Here is a 26,771-nt window from a genome sequence, read left to right on the forward strand (position 1 = left end):
AAATAAGTATATAATTAATTTAAAATCAACATTTTGCGTTTCTTCCAAAAAATAATTATAATTTAATTTAATATATACTAAGCATTACACGTGAAATTTACATTTTTTTAAAGTAAGTAACCATATTAAAGAAAAATCGAACAAAATAATATTATTTTTTTTATCTATTATGTTATATGACATAGTAAAACAGGTTTCAAAAGTACTCTGCATCTGACAATAATAACGTTAAATTAAAAAAAAAATCATAACTTCCATAATTTTTATAAAATAAAAAATAAACCCATATTTGAAATCTGGAAAAACCAAGGAAATATTAAATTTGTCATAAAAGAAAAAAAAAGTGAAAATTTTATAAAACTTATGAGTCATTGTAAACAATAGACGCATGGAAAAGAATGTCACTATAGTTCGATTGCTATAACATCTATATTACTTGAACTCATTCATATACACATACTTGATTCAAGACTCATGTATAATAATAAATTTTAAATTCCTTCATGTCTCATCGTTATGTAGAAATTATGTAATTTTAACATATATGTTTGTATATATATTATTCCTATGAAACCTTTCAACAATACTTAGAATAAACGTCGAGTATGAAACATATATAGTTGAACGATTTGTTATGAGTCATTCTTTCAGGTTTCGTTAATATATTTAAGTATTATATATTTAAGTATTATATATTTACTAATATATACACTTATTGTATTATAATTACTTGTCATTTACTATTATTGTTATGATAATTATAAAAATTTATCAGAAAAAAGCTAAGAGTATAAATCGCACTTTTCTTTAAAATCCGAAGGTAATTATTAAAATCCCTTAAGTTCTCAATATTCTTACAAGAGGTGTGCAATAATAATTAAAATCATATATATATAGATATATAGAAGAATTTTAAACTCGTCCCTGACGAGCTATGCATGAATTGCTCCATTGGTGTAAGTTTCAGTTTTTACGATAACGACTCTCGACTGGGGAATCCGATATTCCAACCACATTATAGTAACTTTAAGTCGTCAGTTGCAACACGTATATACCATACAATCATTCATTGCATATTTAATGCGTATTTACCAGCATATTAAATGGATTTAAAAATTGTCATATATTTCCTGACTTTCTCCTATACTGTATATATCTATAGATAAATTTTTGCATAATCCCTTAGAAATCACTTCAAATAATATATTGTACATTATATAATCTATTCTCTTCCTCTATTAATAGGTTCTAATTAAGAGATAATAAACAAACGTCAATATGTGAAGTTATTCCCTTTCTCTTCTAATCGACAATGCTGAAGTACGCAACGTTTGTGTTCAATGATTAGAAATCAATTTTTATTAAATTTGTTTTGTTTACCTAAAACAGCTTAAAAAAATATTTTTTTTATAATTTGTTGATTAATAAAAACTACAAGAAATATTTTTTAAGCAAAAAATTATAGAATATTTCATTTTAAAAAATTATTTCTTTAAAAATTGTTTATCATAAACGTTATGCGTACTTCAGCTTCGGCTAATCGAATATACACTTAGAAGAAAGGATTCTTAATTTAAATATAAAGATTTAATAGAACGTTCGAAATACGCCATATCTTTATATTTTTGACACCTACCTCACTCTGCGTTTCCCTATTCTGATTCCCCACCATGCATCGAAAAAAAGCTACCACTCTCTGCAAAGTGTTACAATTCGGATGTTACACTTATTTTAATATTTTTAAAAAAATTTTGACATGATTCTTAACCTAAAAACTTAAGGCACTCTCACAGCTTTTTGGCTGCCTGCCTGCCTGCAGGTTACCATTGCAACGTACGAGTGTGAGTGAGACAGAAAATTTGAATATTCAAATTTTTAAATTTTCTGTCGCACTCACTCTCATGCGTTGCCATGGTAACCTGCAGGCAGCCAAAAAGGTATGAGAGTGCCTTTATTTTTCGTGTATCGTTCGGAAATGATTTTAAGTTAAAATTTATGTGTGTTTTAAATTTACTGTATTTTTATCTAAAGTGCACAATATAATACAAATAAAATAATATACTAAATAGATTATTTTTCATTTAAACTTATATATTTAACTGCAAGTGCATATCAAGAATTTACTAACTTTGAATCAAATATATATTTTATCAAGAAAAATTGGTGAATTTCGCGGAAATTCGAAACTTTTTTAACGTAACAATTTTTTTGAAACATTAATAATTTTTAAATAAGACCATACATGAATTTTTATATTAATATAAAATGTATAATTAATATATAATCAATATAAAAGATCAAAATTGACCTTTTAATTTTAACCAAAACGGATTTCTATATTAAATATTTCAAATAATATCAGTCTTTTAATGGTTTACAGATCATTAGTATAGTAATCAAATCATCAAAACTGCTTTGACGCAAAACGTATAGTAGAATTATTTAAGTTAAAACAGGAACAAAACATTTTTCAAAATATGTTTTAGAAGTTTAAACAATCTAAAAATAATTTGAACAAATATTTAAAACATTCTACTAAATACTTATCCAAATTATATTTAGACTGTTTAAACTTCTAAAACATATTTTCAAAAAAGTTTTGTTTCTGTAAAATTAAGTTAAATAATTCTACTAGATTTTCCACTTGATTATAGTAGAAAAATCATGGTATGAAAATGTTTTACTAGCTGTTGGGTCAAAACCATTATGTTTAGACTAAGGTCGGTTGCGTACCAATTTTAAAAAACATGATACCTACAGAAATAAATCTATATCTGGAAGTACAAAATAAAAAAAATTGTGTTAAAATTTTAAATATTTCTCTTTAAATATGCGCATTTGAAGTATAGTAGGTGCGAAAAACTGTCACATTTTTAGCAAGTAGAAAAAATATTAAAAAAACCTAGAATAATCCCCTAGATTATACAAAAAATTATTCGTTTTTATTTAAAATGATTAAATTTAATATTTTTTTATAGATTATAATTTATTCAAGATTAAATATAATAGAGAAATATATTTTTAAAAGTTGTAAAAAAGTAGAGTTATTAAACTAATTTTTAACTCACCAATTACTTTAAAGCACCTACTATACTGTAAACGCATATTTAAAGAGAAATATTAGAAATTTTAACATAATTTTTTTATTCTGTACTTCAGATATAGATTCATTTCTGAAGGTATCAAATTTTTTAAAATTGGTGCGCAACGATCTTAGTCTAAACATAATGGTTTGACCCTACAGATAGTAAAACATTTTCATACCATGATTTTTCTTCTATGATCAACCCGTGTAGAAATTTTGTCATGGCCCAAACCGAGGTCAAACTTGGCGTTCATAAAATTGGCATGAAACGCCTTACCCGATTTGGGCCACAAGATGGAGCCACATTTTGATGCTTCCCAAGTCTAGGCCATATTGGATGAGGCGTTTCAAGCCATTTTTGGGCCAAATATGGCAATTTCTACACAGGAAGTGGAAAATCTAGTAGAATTATTTAACTTAATTTTACAAGAACAAAACTTTTTCGAACGTCTATAAATTTCAAAAATCTGTAGAAAACTGCATCAACTTCGGATATTTAAAAAATAATCAAACAAAAGAAGAAGTCTCATATTCTCATATCTATGTATTAATAATTATTCATCAATTTTATATCTAAAACTAAAAATAACTCCTACTTTTTGACTGCATAACCTATCGAAACTAATATACTTTATTCCGCACAGGATATGAAGCGATTTTAAAAGAAACATTTTAGCTTTTGATCTCCATTTCGCTTGTATATATACAATTTTCCGCCTTGGTATGATTACATCCTTTTTGATGAATGTCAATGTTTGCTCTATATATCCTGATGGAGAAGTAATTTTTCATTGACTCTAAAAAGCCAGACACTGAACCCGTCGATGACCTGTGCAATAAACCAGGAAATGACAACCATAAATGGTTGATAGTGTAATGTCAGAGAATAAGAGATATAGATGCAGCTCATACCATTTTGCTCGACATGAGTCACGTCCGAGTATGAATCGACAACTGAGGTTGTGAATAAGCCAGATCGATGACTCGAGATGTTAGCATTCACTACTTTAATAAGTCTTCCCTGACACATACACACTCATTTTATATTTAGAGACCAAGATTTTCAAAATGAATGTGGGTTATTAACACGGAAATATAATTTATTCACACCCCAGAGACGAATATTATATATTATGCAAGGATAAATTTCGAGGTCAATGTTGTAATTCAATATATGTATGTGGATTTATTTATTCATCATGACACATTAGCAGGCAATATATGGAATAATGAGTAAAAATTTTTCACAGAAAATCGTTACACTGATATATATATATTTGCAATTGACTGTTTGATCTTTAGAGTTTGCACCCAATTTTGAATAAAAGCAATAAATTTATAATATATATATATATATATATAGTATACATATACTTTGTTATCAAAAAGCTGAGCTCACAACTTTCGCGTGACTCTTTTTCTTTAAATATAAACAGTGACTTCATATTATATATAGGAAAAAATTTACATACAAAATGTTCGTTGAATGTTTTAGACATTTCGCGTATAAAATAAAGTAAACTATTTTATTATACATACATAAAATATTTAAAAATCTATTTTATAAAAATGGCAATTTCTGACGCGTTACGAAAGAAACCAATTTATTGTTTTTATTTTTAAAAAAAGCAATTTTTTGATTTATTACTCAGGTTAAAAACTTAGGTTAATTTTTTTTTTAATGACATTTGTTATCTCAGTAACTCGGAAATATTGCTTTTTTAATATTTAAAAGCTTAAACCTTTGTGTGCGTTTTTTTCCCCAAAACTATTTATCCTAGAAACTTCGTTCTTTCCGAAAGCTCATTGTAAAAAGAAAGGTATTAATTTAATACCGACTTCACACTCAAAAAAATTCATGGTAAATTTGACTAAATTTTAAATATTTCTCCTAGTTCTAGGAGGCGCTTATAACAAACAGTAGTTGAAAGAACTATGTAAAAATTGTCAGATTAACTGTAAAGTATAGTAAAAATTAACACTTTTACAGTAAATTTAACCAAATAAAGAAGTTATTACAATGATTTTTATCAGTTACATTAACTGTTTCATTAGGTTGCAGTAACTAATTTTTATAGTTCCAGGAGGCGCCTATTAACAAAAAATCCCAGGCGTGAAGTGACGATGGATTGAAGCTTTATAAAGATTGCCTGAGCATTGGTCAATATTGATTGAGCCTTGGTAAGAAAGCGGAAGTAAGGCTGCTCTAGTCTAGAATGTAACACCGATCTAAACCTGACGCTTGAGACTGGATTGAGCATTGGCGCCTAAGACTGAATCAATCTTGCCGAATTCTGATTCAGGCTCGGTCAAGACTACTCCCACTGTAACTTCACAGAAAATTAAAAGGCATTAAAATAAACTGCAACGCTTATTATTTTAATCGAATTTTGCTTATTTTAATCCATTTTGGTATTAAAATAAGCAAAATTGGATTAAAATAAGAAGCGTTGCAGCTTATTTTAATGCCTTTTAATTTTCTGTGTTATCATTCTCGCGTTCAATAATTCTTAATAATAATAGTAATAATAATAATAATCCTATTAATATTACGTATTATTATATTATTTATATATAAAATTTAAACAACAGTAGTATTCTTTAATAATATTATTTTAATTTATTAATAATAAGAAGATAAGTTGTATTGGAATCTTATAAGAGTCAATACAACTTATCTCCTTTAATTATTATTAGTAATTTGAAAAAAAAATTTACTATTGTTTAATCAATTTAATCCCAAGATCTTTTACTATTTTTGTTTCATCACTTAAGATTAATTAACAACACCCGTCGAAATAACACCTAATCTAATTTGAAAAATCTCGCTCGCACTGGGCACCGAACCCACGACCTAATGCTCGCAAACCTACTACGCTACCCTCACAACACCAGATATCCTAGGATATTCCAAAAACATCCCTTGGATATCCTAGGGATATCCTAAGGATACTTTAAGGATATCCAAAGTAGCGGCGGTTAGGGTATCTTAGGGATATCCCAGGAATATCTAAGGATGTCCCTAGGACGTCCCAGGGATATCCTAATCATTTCCCCGGATATTATTAGGATATCCTCAGGACGTCCTAAGGATATCCCAAGGATATCCCTGGAATAATTAGGGATGTCCTTAGGACGTCCTAAGGATATCCACAGTATGTCTATATTATCTTAAGAGTTAGAATATCCTTGAGTCGTTCTAAAAATGTCCCTAAGGTATCCATAAAACGACCCTAACATACAAATTAATTAAATAAAAATGGAAAACATATTTTTTGGATGTATTTATAATGTATTTCCAAGATATCTAAAATGATTTACCTTGTCTACAAGAATTATTTTTTCTACTTTTTCTTTAAAAAATCTCTTGAAACCAACTCAAGCGTTAACTATTTGTATCAAAAAATCGCTATCTCAAATAGTCAAAATTTGAATCATAATGATATCCTAGGGAGATCTTATAGCGATATTTCTAAAATATTTTAACGATATACCAAGTTTATCCCAAGAATATCCCCACGATATCACTAGGATATCCCTAAAATATCCTCAGGATATCCCAAAAATATCCTACGTAACGGCGGTTTGGATATCCTCAGGATATCGTAGGATATCCTATGGGCGTTTTCAGGATATCCTATACATTAGTTTAGGATATCCTCAGAATATCCTTTTGTTGTGAGGGTAACTACATGGCCACGCTGGATACTTGGGGACAACTTGTTAATACCGGTGATGTTTTTGGCGCGCCTTTATGCTAAATTTAAAATGTTCTTATCACAGAAAATTAAAAGGTATTAAAATAAGCTGCAACGCTTATTATTTTAATCCAATTTTGCTTATTTTAATATCAAAATGGATTAAAATAAGCAAAATTGGATTAAAATAATAAGCGTTGCAGCTTATTTTAATGCCTTTTAATTTTCTGTGATCGTTAAATTACTTATATATTTTTAATATAAATATAAAATTATTTTAATTTATATATTGCTGTTAATTTAAATACTATTTAAAGTTTTTTTTGTATACTTTAGCATAAGCGGAAAAAGTATCTTATTTATCAGAGATTAGATTAAAAAAAAATGTTAAAAATTGATCCCCTCGGTTATTGAGAAAAGTCACTTTTTAGATTTAATTTCAATTTTTTAGATGTTTCTGCGTTGTTGTTACATTACATTACCTTATACAGATTACGAAAAAAAATGTTTCATTAAAAAAAAATTTTGAATGAAATTCTCACGTAGAATGCCCCATATACTTTATATAACCGTATTAATTAATTTATTTTTTATTTGAGTAACTTAATTTTTGAAATCTCTTCCTTTCAAACAAATTGCAGTAAAAGAAATAAAGGAATTTACAAAAGTTTTGTCTACGGAAGCAAAAGAAAATTAATTTAAAAATAAATTGAATTTAAAATAAAGAGACGATATTTCTATAACAAGAGCTTGGTTACTCATTTGTTTAGACTAACAATAAGACTTGTTCATCATCCTTAAGAATATATTTAGTGAATCAACTTTATTCAAATTGCGTATATAAAAAATAGAACCTTATTTTTAAATTTTACCTTGAGTTTTAATAACTATTGCTTCCTTAAACTATACAGTTTTGTAATTTTTACTATGCTAGACAGATAATTTTTTTCTAAAAAAATAATTAATTAAAATTTTTATTTGAAAGAATTATAATTAGAAAATAATAATTTTTTAGACGAATTTTCAATTTTTGAATTTAAATTTGACAGATTTTTTTTTGATTTATGAATTTTTACAAAACAAAATTTTTAGCTACCGAATTTTTGTTTGACAGAATTTTTATTTTATAATCATTTAATTAACATGAATTTTTATTTAATCGAATTTTAATTTAAAAGAATTCTCATTCAACTGAATTTTATGTGATTCGAATTTTTAAATGACGGAAATTCCAATTTTCACTAAATTTTAATTTGACCGATTTTTTCATTTGTACCAATTTTAAATTGATAGAATTTTTAAGGTATCACAGCGGCACTAATCGGAGTCAAAAGTTTGTACCTCGCATTACTATTTCCCGCACTATACTTTCGCCCTCAACTCCCTATACTCTCAGCCCATACTGTACCTACTTCTACAAATACACTCGTACACGTATACCCCACACTAGCAGCGATTGGAAGGAGTAGGAGGTTTGACAACGTCGCTATAAGTCTCGCTTTGACTACTGTGGACTACTGTCTCTCTCTAACTAATGTTACCATCCTGCGATGTTGCCACATCAAAGTGGCGGGTGTGCTATATATTGCAAATGACGTCATGAAATAGAATTTTTAATTTATAATTACAAATAAACGGCACGGTAAATTATAAATTTCTTTGTATATTTTAGTTCCAAATTTATTCGTGAATTCAACATTAGTTTTTGAAAAAATTTTATAGAAAACTTCTGATGATATTTATGAAAATGTACTTCTCCCCCATACATTAGTCCCGTCTCCCATGCAAAATAAGCAACTTTGATTGCTAATATCTCTGGTTTCGTACGGCGAAAATTCTTCATATTTTGCAAATTTGTCAAGAATGATAATAAGAACATATGGTAAAATTTTCAAGAAAATCTATAGAAAACGGTTTTACCGATGTGATACCTTAAGATGCCAAATTTTCATTTGTAAGAAATTACAAATATGACCAAAGAAACAATCGAAAGATTTAGGCGCAATTTTTATAATTGACCAATTAGAAATTATCAAGAAAATCGTAATTTGTTAATTTTAAAAATTGTGATAAAATTTTTGTGTCGAATGTTTGTTCGGTCATTTGTAATTTCGGACAAATAAAAATTCGGTAAATTGGAATTTCTGCGATCATTTAAAAATTCGAATCACAAATAAAAATTTAATTGAATGAGAATTTTATGTTAAATTAAAATTCTCGTAAATAAAAATTCACATAAGGACTGTAAAATAAAAATTCTGACAAACAAAAATTCGATAGCTAAAAATTTTGTTAATGTAAAAATTAAAAAAAAAAGAAGAAAATCTAATTAATGATTTTTTTGGGATAATCATGCGCCCCAAATAATCGGTTACTTGACTATTATGAAAAAAATATGTATTTTTGTATTAAATAATTATTATTTAAAATGGTATTAGTTTCAAATACATAAATTATTGGTTCAAATGTAGTTTATTTATTTCAATTAAAAATTATTTGCAATTCAAGTAAATATATATATATTTATTTGATGATATGTCAAATAACCGATTATTTAAATGAAGTAAATTTTTTTTAGTGTATAATAAAATTTTGAGAGAAATTGAAAAAAAAATTGTTTCGTTTAAGGAAGTAGTTTGCTTCCTTATACCAATAAGTGGCACTGAAGAAAGTATACTATATGCGAAAAGAGCAAGGGATGTTATTATGCATAAATGTACAGACTCGCAACGATATATAAATAGGACTGACAAACGTGATCTTTGTGACGTTTTTAGCAGTAAAATGCTATTTGACGTGAGTGGTGCTTCCAATTTATTTCGGCGGTCATCATCACAAGAACTGAAGCGCGGCAAGTGCCTGTCTAATTTTTGGCACGACTTTAAAAATCGTATACATATATATATGTGTGTATGTGTGACGTTTTATGAGACGTGGCATCTTTCAAAATACGTCTGCCAATGATCACAGTGAAATGTTTATATGCCTCTTACGTGCTTCCTCCACTTTACGCACATAATTGTTATACAAGTGTTACTAATGTCATTAAATCCAATTCAGCGTTATTAATTAACTTCAATTTTTAACATAATCAAATTATCGCAATTATGATTTTATTCGTTACATTTAATTGCTCTTATCTACCTATTATTATTATTATTATTATTATTATTTGTATCATTTTTTTTACTTTTATTTTATTTTTTTGTGATTTTGTAAGGTAAATGTGGGGGTTATCGTCAATGCTCCGGTTATCGGCAGATGTCGCAGTGATTTACTTGTAATAAGAATCTGTGATAGTTATTATCCATGAAATTGGCGTAGTTGTCATTGTTATATATCTGGTTATAACTGGCAAAACTTTTTTTAGTGAAAAAGGTGAGTCAATTTCAAATAAAAAAATGTTATTTTGGCCCGTCGTGTTGCCGTGGTGAAACGAGTCAACTTCTTAAGTTTTAGGTTAGGAGTGCACGTGGCGAAAAAGATCTCTGTGTTTCTGAGTGAAGGGATATTATGCAGTAAGTAAATTTTTATCTTGTAAATAAATACTTGTGCATCATTTACGTAAAAAAGTTTTTTGGAAAAATATACTGAATTTTTTAAAAATTAAGATTGTCGGTGACACATACATCGATTCTGTTGGTGTGGAAGTAACCGGCGTGACTGTCGAACACTGACACATTGACAGGTTTCTGAAATTAGTCGATTTTTTTATATTTACATTAAAAATTATATAAAAAACAGTATGGAAAACTATTAAATATATATTAATATTGTCTCTGTTCAGTGTTCGTCAGTCAAAATAATATTTCTAAATGTTAAATTAAAAGTAAATATTTGGTTTTGATAACTACAGCTTTGATCAAAATAAACATCCATCTGTAGTATTCGGCATTGATTTATTTATATCCCAAATTGAATTTTCTTGTGTTATTTTCATTTTTATATGCTTACACAAAAAATATATTAATATAATGCTTTAAATATTTTAAAATAATAATGGTAAATATTAATATCACACATTATTTTTTAAAAATATTTCTGCGATTCAGTCTTGTTATAATTTATTTAAAATAATTGTTAACAGATATAAGAAATAATTAATTTTACTATAATATTATTTAATTTATAGGAATGTCTAAAAAACTGAATTATCCAGAAGATCAAATTAGAGTTGCATTCGATACGAGAAAATCGTTAAACTCGTTCGACTTCACTCGATTACCAAATGAGTTTTACGATCTCTTCACTCGATTATTCTTTTGTTTATAATCGGATCGAATCGTCTCGTAATAACGAGCGATAACTTCCGTCTTATGAATGTTTTGACATGTGCAAAATAAATAATTAATTTTCAAGTAAATTTGAAAAATGGAAGTCACAGAAAAACAAGATTCAATTCCACAAATTGCTGAAGCGAATAAAAAGTTCTTGAATTAAAATTTTGGTGTTTTGTATCAATAAAATATATTATTTATTAAATTTACATTTTCTAGTGACGGAGGTAATGTTGGCGAAGCTGGTGTTTTTAAATCGAGGAAGCGCAAAAATGGTGGTTTATCGTTAGATAATTCGTTTCAATATACGGTTAAGGACGGTATCAAATATGGAACATGTAGATTGTGTAAAGAAACACCAGTGATTATTAAAATGAAAGATTCGAACACGTCCGGTTTAAAGCGACATCTCAGAAATCACCATTCAAAGGAATATTCAGAAACTTATCCGGCCGAAAATGTTTCGATTCAAGTATTTTTAAATTTTTAAATAAAAAATAAATTTATTAATTACAAAATTTAAGAAATTTAATTTTTCATTATCTATCTAATTTTATTTGTTAATTTTTATTCTTACCGTTTTCTCATGATGAAATCAAATTTAAAATTACAATAATTTTTCAAATTTTAATTATACAAAGTGGTAGAAATAATATTTAAAATTATTTCAATTATTATTATTAAAATTAAAAGTTATAACAAAATTTTAGTCGTGAATTTAGAATCTTTATAAATATTTAAATTTTTTTCAAAATTAGACTTTTGATCAAGCCACATTTGATGTGAAGGTTGTCGATTGGACAACATCGAAATATTTGCCATTTTCGTTTTTTGAGGATCAAAAGACTCAAGAATTATTCCATTATTTGAAACCCGAAGTTAATTTGCCGTTACGCTCTTTTTTAAAGTCACAATGCGAAAAACGATTTCAAGAAAAACAAGAGGTTGTTTTAAAAATCTTGCTCGAAAATTCGTCTAAAATTTCTTTCACCATAGACGGTTGGACATCGCTGGCTCATCGATCGTACTACGGGATTACGGCTCATTTTATCGATGACGATTGGATTTTACATTCCTTAGTCATTGATTTTCTTTCTTCTAATGGACATCACACTGGACGTGATATAGCGGAATTATTCCACAGTGTTATTCGCAAATACTGTTTAGAGAAGAAAGTACAAGGGATCACCGTAGACAACGCCTCTGCGAATACTAAGCTCATGGAAGAACTGTCCAAAATTATGATCAATTTCAAAGCCAGTGAACAGCATTATCGTTGCTTAGCACACCTTTTAAACCTGGCTGTTCAAGATTTTTTGAAAATACTCCGAATTGATGACATCAAAGATACTGATGAAAATAGTGATGGGGAGGAAAACGATACTGACGACGAAAACACCAAAGATGATGAAGAGTTTTACTCTGAAAATTTGGGAAGAACCTCTCCTCTCTCGAAACTTAGATCCTTATTCAGTTTGCTGAAAAATTCGGAGCAAAGGAGGAATAAATTAATTTCCTGTTGCACTGTGTGTAATGTAAAATTTCTGGCTCCAAACATTGACGTAACAACTCGTTGGAATTCCACGTACGACATGCTAACGTTAGCATTCAAAATGAAACCAGCACTAAATATGCTTTGTGAGAACAACTTCGATTTACAAAAGTTCGTGCTTTCTGCCAAAGAGTGGGAAATTTTGGAAGAAGCGTCCACATTTTTGGAGTATTTCAATGTTTTATCGATTAAGTTGAGTGGAGATAAATACGTGACTCTACCCTCAGTAATTATAGGATTCAATTTATTGCTGGATAAACTTGAAGTTGCGAAAAACAACCTCATTTTGAAAGATGTCAGGACGCAAGTACAAGAAATTCTTTTAGATGCTCTAGAAGCTGCTATTGAAAAGCTTTTGAAACATTATAGAAAATTTCACTGGGTATATTGTGTTGTTCTGATTCTGGACCCTCGACATAAAATTGAAACCTTTCAATTTACCGAGTGGGGTAAAGAAATGGCTAAACAATCCATCGAAATGTTTTATCAGATATATGAATCTCAGTATTACCAAAAAAAGGTATTTTTTAATATTAATCTTGTACTGAGACAAAAAGTTTATTTAAATCGATACATTTTCTTAAATTAAAAAATTATTAAATTTTAATTTATCATTTTTATTTAAAATAAATTATTTAAAATATTTTCTGTTTCCCTAAAATTTTAGTTTTTTACTAAATGTCATTTTCTCTTTTAATTCAATTTTTTATTTTGTCATTGGGAAATAATTTTATATTATTTTAATTAAAAAAGAGTTTATGTATAGTCTGTGTATACATACTATATACGTTTATTAAATTACTTAATAATAGGTCACTGATGAACCAGGAAAAGAATTTTCAAAAGTTAACAAAACTAATTTAGAAACTGATGACAAATTTGATATGGACGTTTTATTCTCGTCCGATTCCGAATGTGATGATATTCCTGTTCCGAAAAATTCTAAATCGCCTGAATGGAAATGGGAAATAGATTATTATTGTTCTCTAAAACGAGCTGGAAAAAAGACCAACATTCTCGAATGGTGGAAGAAACATGAAACAATCTTACCCAACCTTGCAAGAATGGCACGTGACTTTTTGTGTACAAGCGCAACATCCGTTCCATCGGAAAGATTATTTTCACGTAGTTCTCTTGTTATCAGGAAGCATAGGAACCGCTTATCTGACAATTCTATTACCCTCTTAATGTGTCTTAATTCGTGGAATAATTGTTCCCTTACTTCGAAGATTGATTCATTAATTGAAAATAAGTGAAATAAAAATGTTTAAAGCTTCGTTCTGGCTGATATTTATCAATTTCAAATAAAATTATTTATTTGATAATTATGTTTCATGAATTTATTAATTGTTTTTAGTATAGCCGCGCAATCAAAATGAAATTAATAATTATTCAAAATCAAATATTGTCAAATTTATTACACTTGCCGGAAAATAAGTGTTAATTGAAATCAAAAGTCAATTCAATTAAATGAAGATGTTATTTTATTATTTTTTAAATATATTTTCATATAAAATTTCTATAATTAATTAATTATCAAAAAAATAAGGTTAACAAAAAATTAAAAAACTTTTAAATTATTGAATTACAAAAAATGAAAATTGAACGGACAAATAGATAATTTAATTATTATAAAAAATATACTTAATTATTTTAAATTATATATGATTATGTAATAATTTATGGATTTAAAAAAAATATCCTTTTTGGTTAGAAGGGTTAGAAGAAGAATATTTTCTTGACGTTTAATTCTTAAAATCTCATTGTATATACTTTCAATGAATAGGTTATTAATTCATTTATCACTAAAAATTCAATTATGAACTGCATAATTCCACAAATATTCTAAACTTTGCATTATCATATAAAAAATTTTAAATATCAAGGTTAAGGCAACTGACTTTATCGAGATCGATCGTTTTAACGAGAGATTGTTGAAACGATACGAGACGAAACGATAAAAGTATAACAATTGAACGAGTGTGTGGATCGTTTAGGTTATTTATCGTAATTTCTCGCTCGAATGCAACTCTAGATCAAATGCTGGCAGCTTTGAAAGATGTCGAAAATGGGATGACCTTAAGCGCTGCCAGTAAACTTTATAATGTACCTCGAACCACATTATGGGACAAATATCATGGACGGTCTCCTGTCGAACGAAAGATGGGACCTGAATGCGTTCTATCGAAAGAAGAGGAAACATTGCTTGTTCAGTGGATGTTTGATGTTGGAAAATGTGGATTTCCTGTTACAAAAGAGCAGCTTTTAGATAGCGTACAACTGCTCGTGAAGGAGCTTAAAAAATCTACTTGTTTCACAAATGGTAGACCTGGCAGAGCATGGTATGATGCTTTTCGAAAACGACACCCAGAAATATCTCAGAGAGTTTCTCAAAATTTAACGAAAAATCGAGCTTCATTGACGGAAAATAAAATTCGTGGATGGTTTAAAGAAATAACTGAATATTTCGAGGAAAATCTTTTGTCTTCCTTACTTGCTGATGGCAGTAGGATTTTCAACTGCGATGAAACTGCTTTTTTTCTTTGTCCTAAAGGAAATCATGTCTTAGTTAAAAAGGGCGACAAAGCAGTTTATAATTTTGTTAATAGCGATGAAAAGGAATGTATAACCACTTTAATAAATGGTAATGCATCTGGACAACTTGTACCTCCAATGGTCATATTTTCGTACAAGCGAGTTCCTGCGGATATAGCGGCTTCGATTCCTAAAACCTGGGCATTGGGTACATCAAGCAACGGTTGGATGACAGGAGAAACATTCTTCGAGTACATAGCCAACATATTCCATCCATGGATATTAAAAGAAAAAATTCCGCTGCCTGTTATTTTGTATTTGATGGACACTCTTCTCACATAACGATGGCTACAAGTCAATTCTGTCAAGAACATCAAATCATTCTCATCGCACTTAACCCGAATTCAACTCACGTTCTTCAGCCACTGGACGTTTCGTTTTTTGGGCCACTGAAAAAAGAATGGAGAAAAATTATAACACATTGGCGAATGGAAAATTTTGGTCAAAAATTAACTCGTAAAGATTTTGCCCCATTGTTACAAAAGACTTTAAATAACTGCAATGTTTCACAATATCTGCAGAGTGGCTTCCGAACTTGTGGTTTATACCCCTTCAACCCTGACGCTGTAAATTATGGAAAACTATTGCAACCTTCTGAAGTTCGTACAGAAAAAAACGTTGATGGTATCGAATTACATTTACGGTTTCTCGAGCAGCAAATACCACCAGAAAAAATTGATTTGTTTAAGTCTTCCGGAAATTTTTGGACGGGAGAAATTCAAGATCAAAATCTGTTTACATTGTGGTTCCAATTGAAAAAGAAATGTGGAGAGATTGATGTCTACACTGATTTGGATTCGGAAAATTCATTACAAGAAGCAACCTGCGAAATTCAAGATGATAATCCGGACTTCTCAAGGTGTGGACCTATCTTGCAGGAGGATTCTTCACCTTCTTTTGTGTTGGCCGATAACCTAGATGACAATGCAATAGTGATGGAAGCAAACGCCTCAGCTTCATTTAATGAAGAGTTTAATGGTTTTGTGTTGGCCGATAACCTAGATGACAATGCAATAGTGATGGAAGCAAACGCCTCAGCTTCATTTAATGAAGAGTTTAATGGTTTTGTGTTGGCCGATAACCTAGATGACAATGCAATAGTGATGGAAGCAAACGCCTCAGCTTCATTTAATGAAGAGTTTAATGGTTTAGTTCCAGTTATTACAGTGCCAAGTAATGTATCGACAGTTACAAATGAAAGCGATTCCTGCAGAGAATTAAATATCCTTGTGGATAATGTAGAAGAAAACAATCCAAATGCGTGCAACACTCCAAAAGGTCGTAATATACCGTCTCCTTTTAAACGAGCTTTGTTTTGGCCAGGTGATCTGAACACAAAAAAACAAGCTAATCAGAAACGAATACCAAAAAACAAAGTGCCAGCGGTAGCTGTATCTGAGAAGTGGAGGGAGTATTATTTACAAAAAGAAGAACAAAAAAAAGTAACCGCATTAGAAGCTGCAAACCGAAAAAAACAACGTGAAGAAAAAGTTAATGCAAAAATAGCAGCATTAAAAACAAAAAGAGAAGAAAGAGATAGGAAACGAGCTGAAAAAGCTGAAATCCGAACACAGTTAAAAAATATGAAAAAAGAGAAGAAAGAACAGAAATTAATAAATAAATTAAAGGAAATAGGACATCGATGGACCCGTAGTTCTAAAAGGTCGATTCCAGGAGCAGAAGAATGAAATCATGTGATATTTTAGCCAAAAGATAAATACATTTAATCGTTTCCATATTACGATTCATAATGTCTTTAATATTAAAAATGAAACAATTTGTTTTTATAATCAATTTTACGTTTTATATATTTAAATATATTTTACGTTGTTACATTGTTTAAATGTTCGAAAGAAAATTTAAGACACATGCCAAAATTTGTGTTACTAGTTAAATCGTTTACTAGTTTTTTAATTTGTGGATATATGTAATTAAATAAATTAAAATAAAATTTATATTTTTAATGAATGGATGTTTAAACAAAATTTCTTTCATTATTCGTGATGTTTTGCATTAATATTACAAAAAATATATTCAATATTAAAATTGTCGATAACTACTACATGAAAATGCCGATCACTACATCAGTCAACTTTTCGGATTGCCGATAACCCCAACATCACTGCATTTCTTGTTTAAAACTTCTCCCAAATTTATTTAAAAAATTATAACTGATATTTCAAAGTTAATATACATTTTAGAATATCTATTTTATTTGACAAACCATAATATGTGATTTTTAATTATGTTATTATACGTTTTTAAGACTTCTGAAGTGCCGAAATCAGCTTAAGGTGTCGATAACTCCCACATTTACCTTATACACCGAGAAAAAAGAGATTTCTTTGATTCAAAGAAATCAATTTCTTCGACAAATTTTTTTTTGATTCAAAGAAAATTTATTTGTTTTAAACAAATTATCTTTGATTCAAAAAAAAATTATCTTCGTTTCAAAGAAATTTGTTATTTAATTCAAAAAAATGCTTCTTTGACCCAATATCAATGTTAGAATTTCTTCGATTTAATGCACAAATTTCTTTCATTCAAAGAAAATTTGTTTCAATCAAAGAAATTTTCTTCGAATGAAATAAACATTTTTTGTTTCAAAGAAAATTTTATTTTGAATGAAAGAAAACAAGTCAAAGAAAATGATTTCTTTAAATCAAAGAAATCTTTTCTCTGCGAGTGTATTTCCTAACAAAAATTGATATAGATTTTACTACTGGCGCAGTACTCATATCAAATAATCATCAGTTATTTGACTATGATCAAATAAATAAATATTTACTTCAACCAAATAATTTTTATATGCATTAAATAAACTTTATTTGAACCAATAATTTCAGTATTTAAAACAAATACAAAGAAACTGCAATTTTTTTGACTTGTTTTCTTTCATTGAAAATAAATTTTTTTTTGAAACAAATAAATTTTCTTTGTATCAAAAAAAAATTTGTCAAAAATATTTAATTCTTTGAATCAAAGAAATCTTTTTTCTGAATGTATATCATTTAATTGACTCAAATAATAATTATTTGATTTAAATAAATATTTATTTGATACTATATAGTCAAATAACCGTTCATTTAATATTTATATAGGTATTAAGTTTCTCCACGCTTTTTTCACGTTTATTGTACTTTATGTGCATATTATACGATTTGAAAATTTCGTAATGCGCTAAAATTAGGTGTTGGTCGCCTTTTCTCATATTAGCTGCGAGCATATATACAACACTTATATTTTCATTATGTTCGCGTAATTTACAAAAATAGGTGCGAAAAGCATAAAAGGAAAGGCGAGACATTATTAAATTAATAATTTAACCTTAATAATAATTTTAATAAATTTTATACAATAAGGGAATAAAAAATTAAAATAATTATATTATTATTAAATTAAAATAAAATTTCTCATTATTTCACGCAAAAACAAAATGATATTTCAATTTTCCTTTTATTAATATAATATAATTAGTCTGCAATTATAAATATAACAATTTTATAAGGAATATGAGAATTCTATACTGTTAATATTTCTCTCTCATTAGAGAGAAAAAAAATTAGAGAGAGAGAGAACACTATATAGAATCAGAAATGGTATAAAACCTGTTTTAGTGCAGCTGCGCTGTTTCCGCAGAAAATTAAGACACCCGGCAAAAATTAGCAGTTTTTTTTTCTTTATTTTAATAGTACAATATATATATCTTGGAAATCAGAAAACTAAAGGAAAATATATTGAAATAAAAATAATAGTAAAGTTTACCCCACCCCCCCTTTTCCGTTTCTCGTAAATTGAATAAAAAAATTTATATTTACGACTGACCATGAAGTTCGATCGACTTTTAAATCAATGACGTATCTATATTGGTATCTTATAACATGTTTTCGACATGTAAATGGTCCTAGCAGTTATTACAATCCATAAACACTATATATATATATCTCTCTAATTTACGAGCATAACTTACGACAATGTTGGCCCCGAGAGGTGAATGTAATATTTTTGACTGATATAACCAGGAAAATTATATGTATTACATTTTCCACTCATGTGGAAATAAAAAAAAATTTAATTTAATTATATTAAAAACTATATTTTTAAATATTAACCCAATGTTTATTGTGAAAATTCTTTCACTGAAAAAATTATATGCAAAAAAGAATATCTTTTTGGCGCCTATTTAACCCTTTCAGGGGCACATTATTCTAAGCATACAAATTTTTGTTTCATTACGTATTTATACGTTTTTTGGGTCGCTGAATACAAATCCGAGGTCAGATTTTGCAAATTTAAAAAATTCAAAATGGCGAATCCAATATGGCGGACATTTTTTTTTAAATTCAATATATTCGCTTGAAACTTGTTACTCGGGGGTTTTCGGGGTCGCTGATTACGAATTTAATGCCCGTTTTTCAAAATTCAAAATGGCGGATCCAATATGGCGGACAGATTTTTTAAAAATTGCTTGCATTTGTTTAAAAATTGGTACTCGGGGGTTTTTGAGGTCGCCGATTACGAATCCGACGTTAGTTTTTCAAAATTCAAAATGGCGGATCCAATATGGCGCATGACTTTTTGAAAATCTAATATTATTGGCCTGAAAATTGTTACTTGGAGGTTTTCGGGGTCGCTGATTATAAATCCTCCGAGTAACAATTTTCAGGCCAATAATATTAGATTTTCAAAAAGTCATCCGCCATATTGAATCCGCCATTTTGAATTTTGAAAAACTAACGTCGGATTCGTAATCAGCGACCCCGAAAACCCCCGAGTTACAATTTTCAGGCCAATAATATTAGATTTTCAAAAAGTCATCCGCCATATTGGATCCGCCATTTTGAATTTTGAAAAACTGACCTCAGATTCGTAATCAGGGACCCCAAAAACCCCCGAGTAAAGATTTTCAAAGTCGTAGCACTTCGCGTTTACAAATAGCTGAATTAATTATTAAAAAAATGCATATTTTTCAGATTGATGGAATAATATTAAGTTAACAATAACAAATTATTCATAAACAATATTATAGATTCGTTATATTATATCCTTAGAATCTAAAGATAAGAAATATATGATTATTATTAGATAAATATGCCGGAAATACCAAAAATACAACAACAAAAAAGGTGGGACGTATACGTCCCACTGCCCCTGAAAGGGTTAAAAATATTTCCCATGCATTTTATTCTTAAAGTTAGAAAATAATATTCTTAACCCTTAATTGGTACCATGGGTCCAATAGACCCGAGTATTTTTTCGAGCTCCAATTAATTAAATCTGCATTAGTAAAAAAGTTTACTATGTAATTTGAATTAGTGACTTACTTTTTGCTTCTCAATTAGTAAAATTTAACTAATTTAAATTAGTAAACATTTTTACTTATTCAGATTTAGAGAGTGAATGTGTAACTTTTGAATATTTTTATTTTGCAAAATAAATACCTTTTCTTTTTTTTCAATGCACGTTTAAATACGTCGGGTCCAACAGACCCGTTGTGCCATTTACGTTCGAACGCGAAATTGTGCCAGTTAAGAGTTAAAATATCCCTACTCTCCAAATTTGAATTAGTAAAAATGTTTACTAATTTAAATTAGTGACTCACTTTTTGCTTTTAAATTAGTTAAATTTTACTAATTGTTAGTAAAAGTTACTAATAATTAGTAAAATTTTACTAATTCAGAAGCAAAAAGTGAGTCACTAATTCAAATTAGTAAACATTTTTACTAATTCAGATTTAGAGAGTAAGAAAAATTTTTTAAATTAAAATTTTTTTTTCTTTTGTCTCTAGAATATTTATTAATTAAGAATTGTCTCTTTTTTTTAGAATATATTATATTCTAACTTTAAGAATAAAAAATGGGAAATATTTTTAAATAGCCGCCAAGAAGATATTCTTTTTTATCGTCAAAGTAGAAATTGATTTAAATATTCTTCTTTTTATTACAACATTATAAACAAGTTATAAACTTTCAGTTTGGAACAATTTTTACGATATTTATACACGCACGTCTAGTTTAATTATCAATTTTTTTTTAATATAGAAAATGTCAAATATATTCATTTAAAAGTCACTTGAAACTATTCGGAAATGAAAAGAAAATTTTTAAATATCTCCTGAAACTCGTTTATATTGATTTAACATAAAAGTTTTTTCGCAAAAGCCATACGCGCAATTTTTTTATTTTTTATTTTTAATGAATATTATACAAGAAAAATGTTATATGAATTTTAAAATAAGTTTTCAGATTATAGACAAGATAAACAAACTGTAAGTATTATATATATAAACCCTCATAATTTCATTTTCAAAAAGATAATTTTGTATATAAATGTAGTACCATCAAAGCCCAACCTTTAAGTATTTTAGAAGCAGAATGCCCCTTTTTCATTTTAAATCTAGGGTAAAAAATATCAAAGAAATGAGATTTTTTATATGCGGCACATATTTTAAAAATTTATTAAAAGTTAAAATTTTTTTTTTAGTATTTATTATTAGGTATTATTTATTATTAATTTATTAATGGAATATTATAATTATTATTATTATTATTATTTATTAAAAGTAATATAAAGATTATAATAATAAAAATAATAATAAAAATAATAATAAAAATGTGGTGAAAAAAATTGCAAAATAATTTACTTAATTATTATGAAATAAATGTTTATTTGAAGTAAATAATTTTTATTTGAATTAAATAAACTGTATTTGAACTAATAATTTCTGTATTTAAAACAAATACTATTTAATTGACTCAAATAAAATTATTTGCTTCAAGTAAATATTTATTTGATAATAAGAAAGTAACAAATTATTTGAATCAAATAAAATTTTTTTTCAGTGTAGGATACTCTTTAAATTCGATTTGGTAAAATTTTTAACTAATTTGAATTAGTAAAATTTAACTAATGAATAGTAAAGAAAACAAAAAATTTAACTATTTTAAATACAAAAAGTGAGTCACTATTTTTAAATTAATTAAAATTTTTACTAATTCAAATTTAAAAAATAGTAGAGCTGACTTAGCCCCTCATTTATCTTTCAGTTTACTTCGGCACTATTTGCCCCGAATACTCAAAAAATGTATAGGCTCTCTAAATTTGAATTAGTGAAAAGTGAGCTTTTACTAATTTTTAGTAAAATATTATTATTTGATTTAGTAGTTTAAAATTTTTTTACTATAAAGTTTTAATAAAAAGTGACTAAAAATTAGTGAAAATTCTTACTAATTTAAATTAGTAACTCACTTTTCACTAATTCAGATTTAGAGAGAGCATTTATTGGTTTTTCAAATATTTATAAATATAAGTAAAAAAAGATATTGTATATAATTGTCTCAAAAAAATTGAAATATTTTTTCATAAGTTTCGAAGATTAAAAAAAATATTTTTCAAAGAAACCACCATCGAAGAATATTATTATTTATATATATATAATTGATGAAAGAAGTGCTTTATAAAAATCAAGAGCACTATTTTTATATTATTTTTGTATATATAAAAATAAAAATTAAATGTTTTTATAACGTTATTCTAAAGAAGCAGGAAGTCGAGGATATACATAAGGATCGTAAAAAAAAGTGCCTTTTCTCTTTCGTTTGGCTTTAACAACACATAAGGAAAAAAGGGGTTATATTTAGAGTATACAAGCTATATAAACTTTGCTCTGATGTTGGAAGGGCCGTAAGGGTGTGTCCAATATACCAGCAACCAAATTACTTGGGTGCGACTGACTATTCCCCTCCCCCTCAACGACTAAAGCTGCTCTCTTTTCCCATTATATACGACACAAATTACCATTTCGTTCCTTTTTTTAACGAGACAAACTTCCACTATATATATATAGGAATAGAAAAAAAAGGAGGAATCAAAAATCTAGGACATTCAATATTATTAGTTTTTAAAGAAAATTTCTTTTTTTAAAAGCCAGAAATTTTTTTAATAAAAGGATGGATAGTATTTTCTTTTGCCATACAAAATACTACCATCTTTTATAAAATTTTTAATAAAATACGTCTCTTTTTTGTATTATTCATTAAAAAAAAAGTTATTATAAAAAATTTTAATTGACATTCCGCTTAAACTATCTTTCCTCTTAAATAATATTTGAAAAAGAAAATTACGGCAAAATTAATTAAATATCTCGATATTATATGTCTAAATATTCATTTTTCTCTCTTTGTGTGTAAAACTTTATTATTTTTCAAACCATTATTTCTCACAGTTATCAAAGTTTTCAACTCTAATTAAGGAAAAAAAAGTACTTGAAACTTTTTTTTTTTTAAGAGGATAAAAACTAAAGTACAACAGTATACATATAGATATATGTATATATACAACGTGAGGAACCCACTTTAAACAAAGAGAGGGTCGCTTTAGCATTCATTGGACTCAACGCAACCTAATCCTTCTCTTCCATTTAAAAAAAAATTTTTTTTTTTTTTTTTTTTGTAGAAAAAGTACAAGCCCTAGACTCAAAATAAACACAAATATTCTTATCAAATTAATTTAGGATAAATATTTGCTAACTCTGTTTATTTTGCGGCACTGAAAACTCAAAATTTATTATATATACCCTTTTATTTATATATTTATAATGTTTGTCATTTTACAGTTTTCCTGGTTGGTGTCAATTTGATCCTGAAATTTAGATCAAATTATGTAATGTTTTGATACTAATAAATGGTATTAATTTGATCCGCATTATTTGGATCTTGTTTTGATACCAAAAATTACAATTACAACTAAACGTTAGGCAGTTACTGAAAAGTTTATGAATTGATTTCTTGATTTCATTATACTTTTGGACTCGCATGATTAAACCCCAAATTTCATTTGACATAATTCTCATTTGATATAAAATTCAAATGACATGAATTGCATTTGACATAAATTTTATTTGATATAAAATTCATTTGACATAAATCTCATTTGACATAAAATTCATTTGATATAAATCTCATTCGACATAAAACTTATTTAATATAAAATTCATTTGACATAAAACTCATTTGTCATAAAAATAGCATTGTCTATTCTTGTCTTACATATTATTGAAAATATAATCAAACACAAAATAATTATTTATGCAATTAAAAATTACAATGGTATACAAAGAAATAATTGATATTAACCTGCAGACGACGCATGGAGTCACCAGGGTTCGGAATGTAAATCACAATCTCCAATTTACAGTAAAACGTCCAAAATGTGACACTTTCTTTGGATGAGTTTTCATAAAGGTGTATACACACTAGTTTTTTATATACCAAAAAAAATAGATACGACTTTTTGGCGGAATATTTAAAATTAGATTTTAAATATTTTTGAAAAATACAATGGAATGAAGAATAAATTAATTTTTATAGAGAAGTGGAGAAAAAAAACTTCTAACTTGCAAACAAAAAATCATTTTTATTGCAGAATCAGTCTAAAACGAAAATTATTTCAGAGAATCAAGTTAAAAAAAAAATTTATTCAAATTTGAAAATAAATCAAAAAGTATACGCAGGATCAAATTGACCCATGTGTGTTCTATTTTGGCAATTTTTTGTAATATTTAATGCATAATAAAATTTACATTAAATTGAACAACAAAAATATAATTTTAAATATTTAATATTAATTTTGTACAGAGACTGTCGTGAGACAACTATATAGTATATAAACCTTATATGTCTGAGATTCAAGTTTTTTGAATTATTAATAACTTTAGCCTGCTGAGTCTATTGCAAGAAATTATATTCCAGTTGGTCCGTAACGGTATAAATAATTTTATAGTGCTCTATGTTATTCATAGTTATTCACGATTGGTATAAGCAATAGCTTTGCGCGATAAAGTCCACACTGAACAAGGAAAATAGAAGCCACACAAGTTAAAAAATCCTTTCTATAAAAAATTACACAATATCTTTTTTTATTTAAATATATTATTTTATAAATACATATATTTGATATAGTCTATGTCCCGTGGGCAAATTACTCTCTAAATCTGAATTAGTAAAAATGTTTACTAATTTAAATTAGTGACTCACTTTTTGCTTTAGAAATAGTTAAATTTTACTAATTGTTACACGGAGAGAAATAGATGATAAGAAATTATGATCTTAAGATGGTAAAAAGTAGATGGTATCCGGTACAATCTATATGCTACTCGGTACCATCTAGATGATAAAAAAGTGAGGTTATGTTACCCACTTCACAATCAAGATGGTACTCCGTACAATATGTATAGTATCCCGTACAATCTAGATTCCTGTCCGTATATGTAAGATCAAATATGATACCTGATACTATCTAGATAGTACCCCGTACCATCTATTTCTCTCCGTGTAGTAAAAGTTACTAATAATTAGTAAAATTTTACTAATTCAGATTTAGAGAGTAATTAATCTGAAATAGTATAAATATTTAAATGTCAATTTTACTCATGTCTCTTTAAAAATTAATATATACAGTAAGAAAAGTACCATGGTAGTCATAGGAAAGCATGCGTTACGCATAAGTTTGTCTCACTCGCACTCATGGGCTGTGACTACCATGGAGCTTTTCTTACTGTATATATATATCAAAATGAATCAAAATAAAAGAGATATTTACGATAGGATATTGCATTATTATTGTTATGTAATCAGATTACAAACATTATATGCAAAACTATCAATTTAATATCATTAATATTTGTTAATCTTTTGCATATTAACCTGCAGTTTATTGTTGCAGAAGTCGTCGATAAATTACGTATAAAATTTCGCGTAACAAAATTGTTCCCGTCATTAAAAATAATAACTTAATTTTTTTATGGATAAGGAAACTTCCACTAATAATCCCAAAAATCCAATATTTTCACAGAAAATTAAATGGCATTAAAATAAGCTTTGCAGCTTATTTTAATACCTTATAATTTTCTATGTTTTTTTTACTATAAATCAATACCTAATTATAATTATTTTTCTCTAAAAATTCAATTTAATCCACTTAATTTAATCTATAAAAAATAATATAGGTCGAATTGGGGTTAGATGTTTACGTCGCACTAACCCCAATGCAACCTGTATACTATTTTTTTAAAATTAAAAATCCCATTCACAATTTGATATACAGAATATACAATTATTTAAGATATTTTTAAATATTTTAAAAAATTAATGGATTCTCATAATAAAATACAGTAAAACCCTGTTTATCCAAGCTCGCTTTATCCGAGGTCTCGATTATCCGAGGTGGTGTCCCAGTAGGAAATTCTGTATTATCTGAGTCTAGTCTACTTCATCCGAGTTATTTTTAATTTTAGTTTTTTATAAATATGAGTTTATTTTTAATAAATTCAAATTGTTTAAATTATTACGAAATTTATACAATATTATTTTCCCGTTTGTAATAAAGAATAATTGTTTATACAATAATAATGTTAAATTGTAATAACAATTCGGATTATCCGAGTTTTCGCCTTATCCGAGGTAGGTCCGGTCCACATTATTTCGGATAACCGGAGTCCTACTGTAGTTGTAATATTGAAAAACAAATCAAGATCAACATCCAAATTATTGTCATTATAATAATAA

General features: G+C 27.4%; 2 protein-coding genes across 2 annotated transcripts in view; one reads left to right on the plus strand and one right to left on the minus strand.

Moving 5' to 3' along the window:
• The window catches only part of LOC127285951 (ATP-dependent RNA helicase DDX54), a 98,734-nt gene that overhangs the window by 9,105 nt on the left and 62,858 nt on the right, over window positions 1-26,771 (minus strand). The gene's annotated exons all lie outside the window — the stretch shown is intronic.
• On the plus strand, window positions 14,371-15,626 carry LOC127285953 (uncharacterized). Its single transcript, XM_051312185.1, has one exon. It carries the CDS (start codon window positions 14,653-14,655, stop codon window positions 15,487-15,489), a length of 837 nt encoding a protein of 278 aa, XP_051168142.1. The 5' UTR covers window positions 14,371-14,652; the 3' UTR covers window positions 15,490-15,626.

Source organism: Leptopilina boulardi, unplaced genomic scaffold, assembly GCF_019393585.1.
Source record: "Leptopilina boulardi isolate dan_hultmark-lab unplaced genomic scaffold, ZJU_Lbou_2.1 LbouV2_342, whole genome shotgun sequence".
Lineage (NCBI taxonomy): Eukaryota > Metazoa > Arthropoda > Insecta > Hymenoptera > Figitidae > Leptopilina > Leptopilina boulardi.

What these genes read in the sequence shown, in the direction of transcription:
- LOC127285953 (XM_051312185.1), top strand. Translation starts at nt 14,653, where the DNA reads ATGCTGGCAGCTTTGAAAGATGTCGAAAATGGGATGACCTTAAGCGCT.